The 11093-nt window shown below is 42.4% G+C and overlaps 1 protein-coding gene across 1 annotated transcript; it reads right to left on the bottom strand.

Annotated features, from left to right (window-relative positions):
- Nucleotides 1-318: 318 nt before the first annotated feature.
- On the bottom strand, nucleotides 319-10406 carry LOC306746862 (uncharacterized protein; the record flags this gene model as incomplete). The annotated part of the gene is made up of 13 exons (XM_079229841.1): nucleotides 319-1015; nucleotides 1178-1224; nucleotides 1942-2115; nucleotides 2241-2414; nucleotides 5376-5549; nucleotides 6166-6339; nucleotides 6440-8243; nucleotides 8421-8649; nucleotides 8805-8883; nucleotides 9416-9550; nucleotides 9898-10002; nucleotides 10091-10231; nucleotides 10318-10406. The coding sequence occupies 13 exons, from the start codon at nucleotides 10404-10406 to the stop codon at nucleotides 438-440; spliced, it is 3903 nt and encodes a 1300-aa protein (XP_079085967.1). The 3' UTR covers nucleotides 319-437.
- Nucleotides 10407-11093: the final 687 nt, after the last annotated feature.

Genomic DNA, 11093 nt, shown 5'->3' with positions numbered 1-11093 from the left:
TTTAGTTTGTTCAAAACAAATCTTTACAAGTTGTGATTATTTTTCCACAGATGCTGAATTTGATCCAGAAAGACTCTTGTTTGACGTTCGTAGGTTTTTCTTCACGCAAATAAATGTTTCAAGACAACAAAGTTCTGTTAACTACACCAAGTAAAACATGTTTCACAGCTCCTCTCAGACAACAGATCGATTCATGTAATTACAACGACCTCGGTCGGCTCTTTCAGACATCCATCTGCAACACCACAAGTATCACAGAGTTCTCAACCCCCCAGAGTCCAGACCAGCTCAGGTACCCCTCACCTGCTCCAACTGCATTTACAATCACTGAGAGATCAGGTTGGTACTAACTAACATCAGCTGTGTGTGATCCTGTACAGACTAAACTATCTGGACAGCAGATAGAAGGTTTCTCTACCAAGAGGAGACACTCCCTCCTACAGAGAACACAGAGACACCAAGGAACCAGACCAGAACCAGGACCCAAACCCAGAATACAGAGGTTCAGTGAATGTGGTGTTGAAGGTGTGGAGGTGGATCAGTGTGTCAGAGGAGACTCTGTAGAAGGACAGAGAGCCAGCAGGACAGTCCACATACACTGCTACTCTACCAGATGGGTAAGAGGAGGAGGAGGAAGAAGAGGAGGAGCTGGAGGAGAAGGAAGAAGAGGAGGAGGTGTGTGTTCTCATCTTTTTGTGATAGACAGAGTAACCACTACCAGAGCATCTCAGACTCCAGGACTGATCATTCATTCCAAACAAACAGTCCTCACTGTCTCCTCTCCTGCTGATTCCTCTGTAACTCACTGATATAGAAACTCTTCCTCTCCACTCGACCTCCCAGTAACAGCGACCAGTCAGACCAGTTGTACACAGCAGCTGAGGACAGTAGTCAAACCTCTCTGGATGATCAGGATATGGCTGATCCTCCTCCTCACATGTCACCTCCCTGTTGTTGTCAGACAGTTTGAGTTTCCTGTTTACTGTGTTTGGGTCGAGTGAGAGTTCACAGGAATCTGATGGAGAGAACAAGACACAATACAGCTGCAGTTATTAATCTGTTTATCTATTCACACTTTGATGATGACATCAGAGATGTGAATGAGTGATGTCACAGTCTGAAGATGGTTGAATGTGTGCTGCTTTGTGTTCATGAATCAAATTCAAAGCACACTTACACTTCCTCAGACCTGGTCTGAACCATCGAACTCCAGCAGGCTCCACCCTGAAAGGAAGAGGAGGGTCAGAGCAGCATGGAAACATGGACATGACATCGCTCATGCACAGAGCTTTGTTATTCATGTTCACATGGAGCACCTATTGTCAGCTCATATTATTTTACTTCATGGAGCTTCTTCTGATTGGCCATTGATGACAGCTCATTATGTTCACTTATTCATGATTTATTATTATCAGTATTATATTGACAATCGTCCTCCATTTCAGACTCAGTTTCCTCTACCAGTCAGTCAGTAAATCAGATGTTTAAACCTGCATGAGTTGATTATTTGTCCACTTGTGGTACAGTGAAAACAAGCTATAAACACAACATCTGACATGTTATCAGCTTATAAAGTAGTTGTGTCTGACATGATATCCATCAGCTACTGCGACACCCAGCAGTTACACATTAACATGATGATTCATCAGGATTCTTTGTCTTTTTGTCTCCACCACCTCCTGAGGGAAATGTCTCTTTAGCTGCTAAATGCTCCTTTATGTTAAACAGCTGGTCTCTAACTAAGTCTGTACCCATTTGCTGCTAAGCAGGTAGTGAACAGTGGCTTCATCACAAACAGTAAGATGAGTCTCTGGTAGTTTGAGGTCAGCTTGGTCAGTCAGGGTCATATTAACCAGGCTGACAGTGTGACAGAGGAAAGGTTTCCAGCTCTACCTCCTGTATCAGACTGATGGTCTGTGGCTGCAGAAGGCCTCTTCATACCTGAGAGTTTCAAGTCTCCAGTGTGGATCCTCCAGGCCAAGAGACAGCAGCTTCACTCCTGAGTCTCCTGGATGATTGTAGCTCAGGTCCAGCTCTCTCAGATGGGAGGGGTTGGAGCGCAGAGCTGAGGCCAGAGAAGCACAGCCTTCCTCTGTGATCAGACAGCCAGACAGCCTGAAAACACACACAACAACACGCATGTCACATCTTAAGACAATCTTAAGGAGGATACACGTTTATCCATAAATGTAAATCAGGATTTAAGTATCCAGTAGTTGAAAATGTTGATGAATCCTGACCTGAGAGTCTCCAGTTTCCAGTGTGGACTCTCCAGTCCATCAGACAGCAGCTTCACCCCTGAATCCTGCAGGTCGTTGTTACTCAGGTCCAGCTCTCTCAGACTAGAGGACTGGGAGCTGAGGACTGAGGACAGAGCTTCACAGCTTCTCTCTGAGAGCTTACAGCCACTCAGTCTGAAGAGACAACAATCAACAAGAAGAAAGATTACATTTGTGTAAACAATACATCCTCTTTGATAATGAGTCTGGACTAAAGTAGAATCAGAAAGAACAAAGATGATTTTTTTCAGTGAAAGTAGATACAATTCTTGCTGTTCTACTCGAAACAAATAAAAAAATCAGTTCAGTGATTCCACTGTAAACAATTCAATTCAATTCAATTCAGTTTATTTTGTATAGCCCAACATCACAAATACAAGTTTGCCTCGGAGGGCTTTACAATCTGTACACATGACATCCCACATGACCTCACATCGGATCAGGAAAAACTCCCCCAATAAAGATAGTAAAAACCCTTTCACAGGGAAAAAAGGGGAAGAAACCTGAGGGAGAGCAACAGAGGAGGATCCCTCTCCCCAGATGGACAGAAGCAATAGATGTCATGTGACCAGAATGAATAACGTAACGGAGTTACAGCAGATTCAATGAATGTGACAGAAATGATTCATATAATGAGTAGTATGCATGGTCCATGATCCAGATAGCCACGACCCATTAAGCAGAAGGAGATAAAGAGGAGGGGCATCCCAGGGACAGTGGGAGGAGAAAGCAGGGCCATGGCAGCTGGCAGGACCGGCTCCAGGCCAGTTGCATCAGCAGGGCCATGGTTGCATCAGCAGGGCCAGGGGGAGGACCGGGGTCATGGCAAACCTGAGCCAGCCAAAACTATACGCTTGTTTAAAGAGGGGGGGATTCTGACGGAATCAGGCTGAATCACGGGATGGGTGTCCTCGTGAATCGCGAGGGGAGTTGTCTGACTCTCCCTCTCCTGACGGAGTCAGCTCTAAGTTTAAGCGCTATCAAAGAGGAAAGTCTTAAGTCTACTCTCAAATGAGGTGACTGTGCCTGCCCCCCGAACTGAAAGTGGAAGCTGATTCCACAGAAGAGGAGCCCGATAACTGAAAGCTCTAGCCCCCAACCTACTTTTTAACACTCTGGGAACCACAAGTAACCCTGCATTCAGTGAGCGTAAACAGGAAGTACTGAAGTATCAATATCAGGATGAGGGGTGAATATTTAATGTATGTATTAGTGTTAAATACACTAATACTTCTGTCATTTTCCTGACTTGTTTTTAAATAAAAGAGAGGAAAAAAGGCGATCGTTAACAAGCGGAGGAAAAGAGTGAGCTAGAGAGGGAATAAGTGATAGAGAAAGGACAAAGTGAGAGAAAACGAGAAATTAAACTTCATATTGTGATTACAAGTGTGTTAAGTTCTAAATCAGAAATAAACAGCCATCAAACTCAGCACATCACTGTAGAGACACATTCAAGTTTTCAATCTCTTTTCTTGCATTTCTCCTTCTCATTAATTAAGTACATCATGTGAGTCTTTCCAATGGGAGGAGTTGGAGAACATGTGTGAGTCTTTCCAATGGGAGGAGTTGTAGGACATTATGAAGCCAACTAGCAACAGATGGTTTGGTGCTGTCTAGCCGATGCTGTAAGATCAATAATCGAGCACAGTACCATAGAAGACTGAGGATTCTCTTATGTCTATTTAATACAGGTGAGGCAGGGTGTAGGCCTAGGCTACATTGGAGAGGATTGAGCTAAATAGGACATTGTATTTTGAAAGATATTTGGTTCCCAATTTCAACCCAAAAGTTATGAATTTCCGAACAGAGCCAAATGAAATGCACACAAGTGGCAACATGCTGCTTACACCTTAAACATACGGCAAAACTGTCTTTGTCATATTTGCTCCTGCAATATGAGGTAGTTTGTAATTTATATATAATTTTAAACTGAATTTCTTGGGATTTGTAACTACTACATATTTGTATGCTATTTAACATGATTGTTTTCCATTGGTGATCAGTAATTGTAGTTTTGAGGTCCCGTTCCTATGATTGTCTGCTGTTGTGAGTACTTAATTTACTTAAGGAGAACAGTTTATGATAAATATAGCTTGTTTTGTTACTCTTCAGTTGGCAGACTTGGTGAATCAATGACTCAATCTGGTCTGGTCAATAACCTTCTTTATATTGGGGTACAGAGTTTAAAAAGCTACGAATTTGTAAAAATCTGAAAAAACTGTATTTTGGGAAGCCCGTACTCATTCTGAAGTTGGTTAAAGGATTTCATGGTACCACTTTCATAGAGGGCATTTATCACCTGGAGTCCATGTGTGTTCCACTCTTTAAAACCAGGGTCAACAGACGAAGAAATACAATTGTGGTAATTAAAAATCAGTGCATAAAAGGAGTATTTTCTATTGATAGAAAACACCTTCTTTACAGTAATCCATGTTATATATGGTTTCATGCAAATCTTTAAAAAAGTTACTTGGGATGTGGTTAGGTATCATTTGCAAGGGGTACAAAATTATAGGGAGTATTTCATTTTAATAACAGCTATCCATCCCAGCCAAGAAATTGGGAGCAGCAGCCATCTAAGTAAATCCAGTTTAATCTGTTTAGGGATAGGAGACAGATTCATTCTCACCAGATATTTAAAGCCACTGTGAGACAAATTAAATGGAGATGTTATGCTGTTATCCGGGTCTCTACTGCTCCAAGTGGCAGTTAATTTACCCACATTGATTTTATAGCCAGAGAATCTACCAAATTCACCGATTATTTCGAGCACAGAGTGAATTAATTGTTTTGGGTTATGGAGAAATAGCAGTATGTAATCTGCATACAATTAAATAATATCCTCTATTTTCCCACTGTTAATACCATTAACATGTGTGTGTGTATTCTAATAGCCTCGCCAGAGGTTCAATGACAGTGGTAAACAGAAGTGGGGACAGTGGACAACCTTGACTGGTTAATTTTCTGGTGAAAACGAGTTTATGAAATCTGAAATCCTGACTAACAAATTCAAAGATTCAGAAGGAGAGAGACTTTTTACACTGAATACTGAATAGTTTAGAGACACATTATATAATTGAAGACAAACTAACTGACCTGAGAGTTTCCAGTTTCAAGTGTGGACTATCCAGTCTATCAGACAGCAGCTTCACCCCTGAATCCTGCAGGTTGTTGTTACTCAGGTCCAGCTCTCTCAGACTAGAGGACTGGGAGCTGAGGACTGAGGACAGAGCTGTACAGCTTCTCTCTGAGAGGTTACAGTTACTCAGTCTGAAGAGACAACAATCAACAAGAAGAAAAATAACATTTGTGTTAAAATTAAATCCTCTTTTATAATGAGTCTGGACTAAAGTAAAATCTGATCAGAAAGAACAAAGATTATTTGTTCAGTGAAGGTGGATACAATTATTGCTGTTCTACTCTAAACGATCAAAGATCAAAAAATCAGTTCATTGTTCTCTACTGTAAACAGGAAGTACTGTAGTATCAATATCCGGATGAGGGGTGAATATTTATTTGTGTTAAATAAAATAATAATAAAATCCAAATTCAAGCGTTTCTGTCGGTTTCATGATGAGAGAGAGAGAGAGAGAGAGAGAGGACAAAATGAGTGTATAAGAGAGATCAAACTTCATATTCTGATTTCATGTTTTGTTACGTTCTAAAGCAGAAATAAACAAAAATCAAACTCTCAGAAGATCGTCACTGTAGAGACACATTCAAATTCAGTTTTCAAGCTCTTTTCTTGCATTTCTCCTTCTCATTAATTAATTATATTAAACATAACACCACAAAGCATGAATAAGAGGAACATCAGGACGACCCTGTGATGTGTATTGTGAAGGAGAATTGTGTTTCAAACGTAGACAAACTAACTTTATCTGACCTGAGAGTTTCCAGTCTCCAGTGTGGACTCTCCAGTCCAATAGACAGCGGCTTCACTCCTGAATCCTGTAGGTCGTTGTTACTCAGGTCCAGCTCTCTCAGACTAGAGGACTGGGAGCTGAGGACTGAGGACAGAGCTTCACAGCTTCTCTCTGAGAGGTTACAGCCACTCAGTCTGAAGAGACAAGGATGAAGAAAAAAATAAGCAATAAGTAGAAAAGATAGCAGCGTATTTAAGTTTTGATATATTAAACTAACTCTCTCTGTATACTTACAGAGCTTTGTTGGAGGCTTTGACCACTGATAGCAGCCTCAGAAGAGCCTCTTCTGAAGCAGAGTATTTCTTCAGGTCAAACACCTCCAGATCTTTTTCTGATGATAGTAAGATGAAGACCAGAGCTGACCACTGCGCAGAAGACAGTTTATCTGTGGAGAGACGTCCTGAACTCAGGGACCGTTGGATCTCCTCTACTAGAGAACCATCATCCAGTTCATTCAGACAGTGGAACAGATTGATGCTTTTCTCTGGAGACACATTCTCACTGATCTTCTCCTTGATGTACTGGACTGTTTCCTGATTGGTCTGTGAGCTACTTCCTGTCTGTCTCAGCAGACCTCGGAGGAGAGCCTGATTGGTCTGCAGTGAAAGACCCAGGAGGAAGCGGAGGAACAAGTCAAGGTGTCCATTTGGACTCTGTAAGGCCTTGTCCACAGCACTCTGGTAGAGCTGTCTTTGTTTGCGTTTGTCTCTAAAGACTTTCGACCAACGAGAGGTTGTTTGTTCTTCTGATAGCAGGTTGACACCAGAGTTGATGAAGTTCAGATGGACATGAAGAGCAGCCAGAAACTCCTGAACACTCAGATGGACGAAGCAGAACACCTTGTCCTGGTACAGTCCTCTCTCCTCTCTAAAGATCTGTGTGAACACTCCTGAGTACACTGAGGCTGCTTTGATATCAATACCACACTCTGTCAGATCTGATTCATAGAAGATCAGGTTGCCTTTCTGTAGCTGATCAAAAGCCAGTTTTCCTAGAGACTCAGTCATCTTCCTGCTCTCTGGACTCCAGTGTTGATCTGTCTCAGCTCCTTCACCATACTTAATGTTGCTCACTTTGGACTGAACCACCAGGAAGTGGATGTACATCTCAGTCAGGGTCTTGGGCAGCTGTCCTCCCTCTGTGGTCTTCAACACGTCCTCCAGAACTGTAGCAGTGATCCAGCAGAAGACTGGGATGTGGCACATGATGTGGAGGCTTCGTGAGGTCTTGATGTGGGAGATGATCCTGCTGGTCTGCTCCTCATCTCTGAACCTCTTCCTGAAGTACTCCTCCTTCTGAGGGTCAGTGAACCCTCTGACCTCTGTCACCAAGCAAACACACTCAGGAGGGATCTGATTGGCTGCTGCAGGTCGTGTGGTTATCCAGAGGCGAGCCGAGGGAAGCAGTTTACCCCTGATGAGGTTTGTCAGCAGCACAGCCACTGAGGTGGACTCTGTGACATCAGTCAGGACCTCATTGTTGTGGAAGTCCAGAGGAAGTCGACACTCATCCAGACCATCAAAGATGAATACAACTGGGAACTCTTCAAACCTGCAGATTCCTGCTTCTTTAGTTTCAGTGAAGAAGTGATGAACAAGTTCCACCAAGCTGTACTTCTTCTTTTTCAGCACATTCAGCTCTCTGAAAGTGAATGGAAACGTGAACAGGATGTCCTGATTGGCTTTGTCTTCAGCCCAGTCCAGAGTGAACTTCTGTGTTAAGACTGTTTTCCCAATGCCAGCCACTCCCTTTGTCATCACTGTTCTGATTGGTTCCTCTCTTCCAGGTGAAGCTTTAAAGAGGTCTTCTTGTCTGATGGTTGTTTCTGGTCTGTGTGGTTTCCTGGATGCTGTTTCAATCTGTCTGATCTCATGTTCATCATTGACCTCTGCAGTCCCTCCCTCTGTGATGTAGAGCTCTGTGTAGATTTGGTTCAGAAGGGTTGGGTTTCCTGCTTTAGCAATTCCCTCAAACACACACTGAAACTTCTTCTTCAGTTTAGACTTGAGTTCACGCTGACAAACTGCAGCAAATAGTCCTGAATGAACACACAACAAAGAAGACACAACAAAGAAGATCAATGAGTCAAAGAATATATTTCAACATGTCATTTCCTCAAAGAATGAGTCTATGAATATATTCTGGTCCATCTCTTGAGACATTAGTAAACATCCCATGTATCCAGCATGTTCAATCTTTAGAGAAATCCTCTTACTGCTCTGCAGACAGTCAGCCAGCTCCTCTTCCTTCATTCTCCTGAGGAAGTGCAGTGAAATCTTCTGAAAGGCCTCTCTGCTGCTCCTCCTCTGCTCTTCATCCTCACCGTCCAACACCTCATTATCCTCCCTCTGGCTCTCTAAGCATTCTGGGTAATCTAAACTCACAACCTTCTGGATCTTCTTCAGCTCGTTCCTCACAAAAGTGAGGATGTTCTCCTCCAGCAGCTGGAACAGAATATTATAAGAATGACATAAACTAAAACCATGGAACCAAACATCAGATCAATGTTGGACAGACTGACAATCCACTGGTCTAAAGAGTGCAGCATGGAGATGATTGTGAACAAAATAGATGTAAAAGTAGTTGTAAATGTACAGACCATAAATATGGAGTCCAGGTCTGTTTGATGCTGCTGGGCAGACAAACTTCTGGGAACCTCTGATCTCCCCTGGTTCTCTCTGTGGAGAAGTCATGACAATCAGCTCACATCAGGTTTGTCCACACAGAGGCCAACACAAGGTAAAGGTATAGGAAGTGATATCTGGTTGTGGATTAGATGGATCCCTGTAGTGGGTTTCACTAGTCCTGCTGATCCCACTGAGGATCAACAGCTCAGTCTTTCAGCTCACTGTTTTCTTCATCAGTCAGTTTGGTTTAGTCCCAACAACTCTCACAAAGCCCTACATGTAGCTCTCCCTCCCTCACTGTACACTGCTGAAGTGCCCTGGAGCAAGGCACCCAGAACCTCCAGCTGCTCCAGTGGAGCGTCTCAGGGTCAGACTGGTTGTACTGGGCAGCTCCCAGTGTGAATATGTTTCAATGAAGAAGAGTATTGGTGCTCAGAGAACTTCATCTAAGTCAGTAAAGGTTTTAAACCTGGAGATCTCACAACAGAGTCTGATAGAAACACATCATCACTTTGCCTTCATCATCATCATCATCATCACCTTGTTTTCATCAGCATCATCATCACTTTGTTTACATCCTCACCTTTGATCAACATAGTGGCATCCATCTTTGAAGAATACAGGACGATCCATACGTGAGTCACTCTTCACGGACACACAGCTGGGTTCAGGTCCAGGTCCAGGATCAGGTTTAGGTTCAGGCTGTTCCAGCTTCCTCCTGATAGAATTACAATATAAAGTATGCACCAGTGATTAAATAAACCTCCTGTACTCGGTGTGTTTGTATCCTGGTAGTTTTAGACATTTATTATGAAATCAGTGTTTAATTTAGAAATGTTTCAATGTTGATGTTGAAGCTGTAATCAGAGAAACACAGGCAGGAATTGATGCTGCTAGGTGATTGTAAAGTAATGCTGTCCAATCAGGAGGAAGAGAGGAACCATGTGGTGTAAAAGCAGAGTTTTACCTGAGTGACCTTCTGACCTCACCATCATCATCATCATCATCATCATCATCATTATCATCATCATCTCTTTGTTTTCATTATCAGTTGGAAATCCTCACCTTTTATCAACAGAAGGGTGTTCTGTTTTGAAGTCTATAGGACGATCCAGAGACCAGTTACTCTTTATGGACACACAGCTGGGTCCAGGTTGTTCCAGCTTCTCCCTGATAGAAACACAAGATAAATTCTGCACTGAGACAAAACCTGTCTGGGATTAAATAAACCTCCTGTACTCAGTGTGTTTGTATTCACCTTTTATGAACAGAGGGGTCTTCTTTTTTAAAGTCTATAGGACGATCCATAGACCAGTTACTCTTCATGGACACAACGTCATATTCAGGTTTAGGTTCAGTTTCGGGTTCAGGTCCAGGACAGTCTGGTCTCTGATCTATCCTGGTCACATATGTAGAACCAGTCAGTGAGTCAAAGACTCTGTGACACGGAGAACAGTCATGGACAGTTAGAGATGGTCATCTCACCTCTGAGCTTTGGTCTGGCTGTCATGTTCCCCACACAGAGTCGGGTTAGAGGGAGGAACTCCCTCCTCTCTGTCCTCACACTGACTCATAGCAGAGTCCACACCTTCATACAAATACAACCATCTGCTGGGAGAGCTCACACAGTAGTTATCTTCATCATGACAAACAGCTCAATCACCTCAATACTAAACTCATAGGACAGTTTCCATGTTGTTGTTACTTTGAGCTACAGTCGTATCTAAGAAAAGACATTCACAATGTTCTTTAGTCTCTTGGCTTGTTTGAAGACTAGAGGAAGACACTTCATGTGGCTTTTTATTTGGCTTTCTTTCAGGATGACATCACTTTTCACTTCTATCTGACTGACTTTGAAAAGCTTTTCAACATTTGATGTGTTCCTCCAGGGGAAGACTGAGCAATTGTTATATAAAACTGTAAATCATAGCTTGTTTTATGAAGGAAAAAAAAAAGGCCCAAACTGCTGTATTTGGATGTATGGAACACCATAAGTAGTATACAAGTGAAATATATGGTTTGGTACATGTACAAATTAAAATCACACAGATGTGCCCCAATGCAAATTTTGGAGACCTCGCCTGAATTTTCTCTTTACTAAACTTAACTTTGTTCAAATAATCATCCTGAAAGTGTTTTTTTTCTAGGTGGACCTGAAACCTTTTCATTTTTGCTGTGTGTCATCTTTATTTACTCTTAACCAGTAACATCTAGACTGATATTTACACATCTGAACAACATCTCACATGTGTAGTCTTTTA

The sequence above is a fragment of the Taurulus bubalis genome (genome assembly GCF_910589615.1).
Source record: "Taurulus bubalis genome assembly, chromosome: 14".
NCBI classification, from domain to species: domain Eukaryota; kingdom Metazoa; phylum Chordata; class Actinopteri; order Perciformes; family Cottidae; genus Taurulus; species Taurulus bubalis.
The sequence above is the reverse complement of the archived record's forward strand: the minus strand, read 5'-3'. Positions and strand labels throughout refer to the sequence as shown.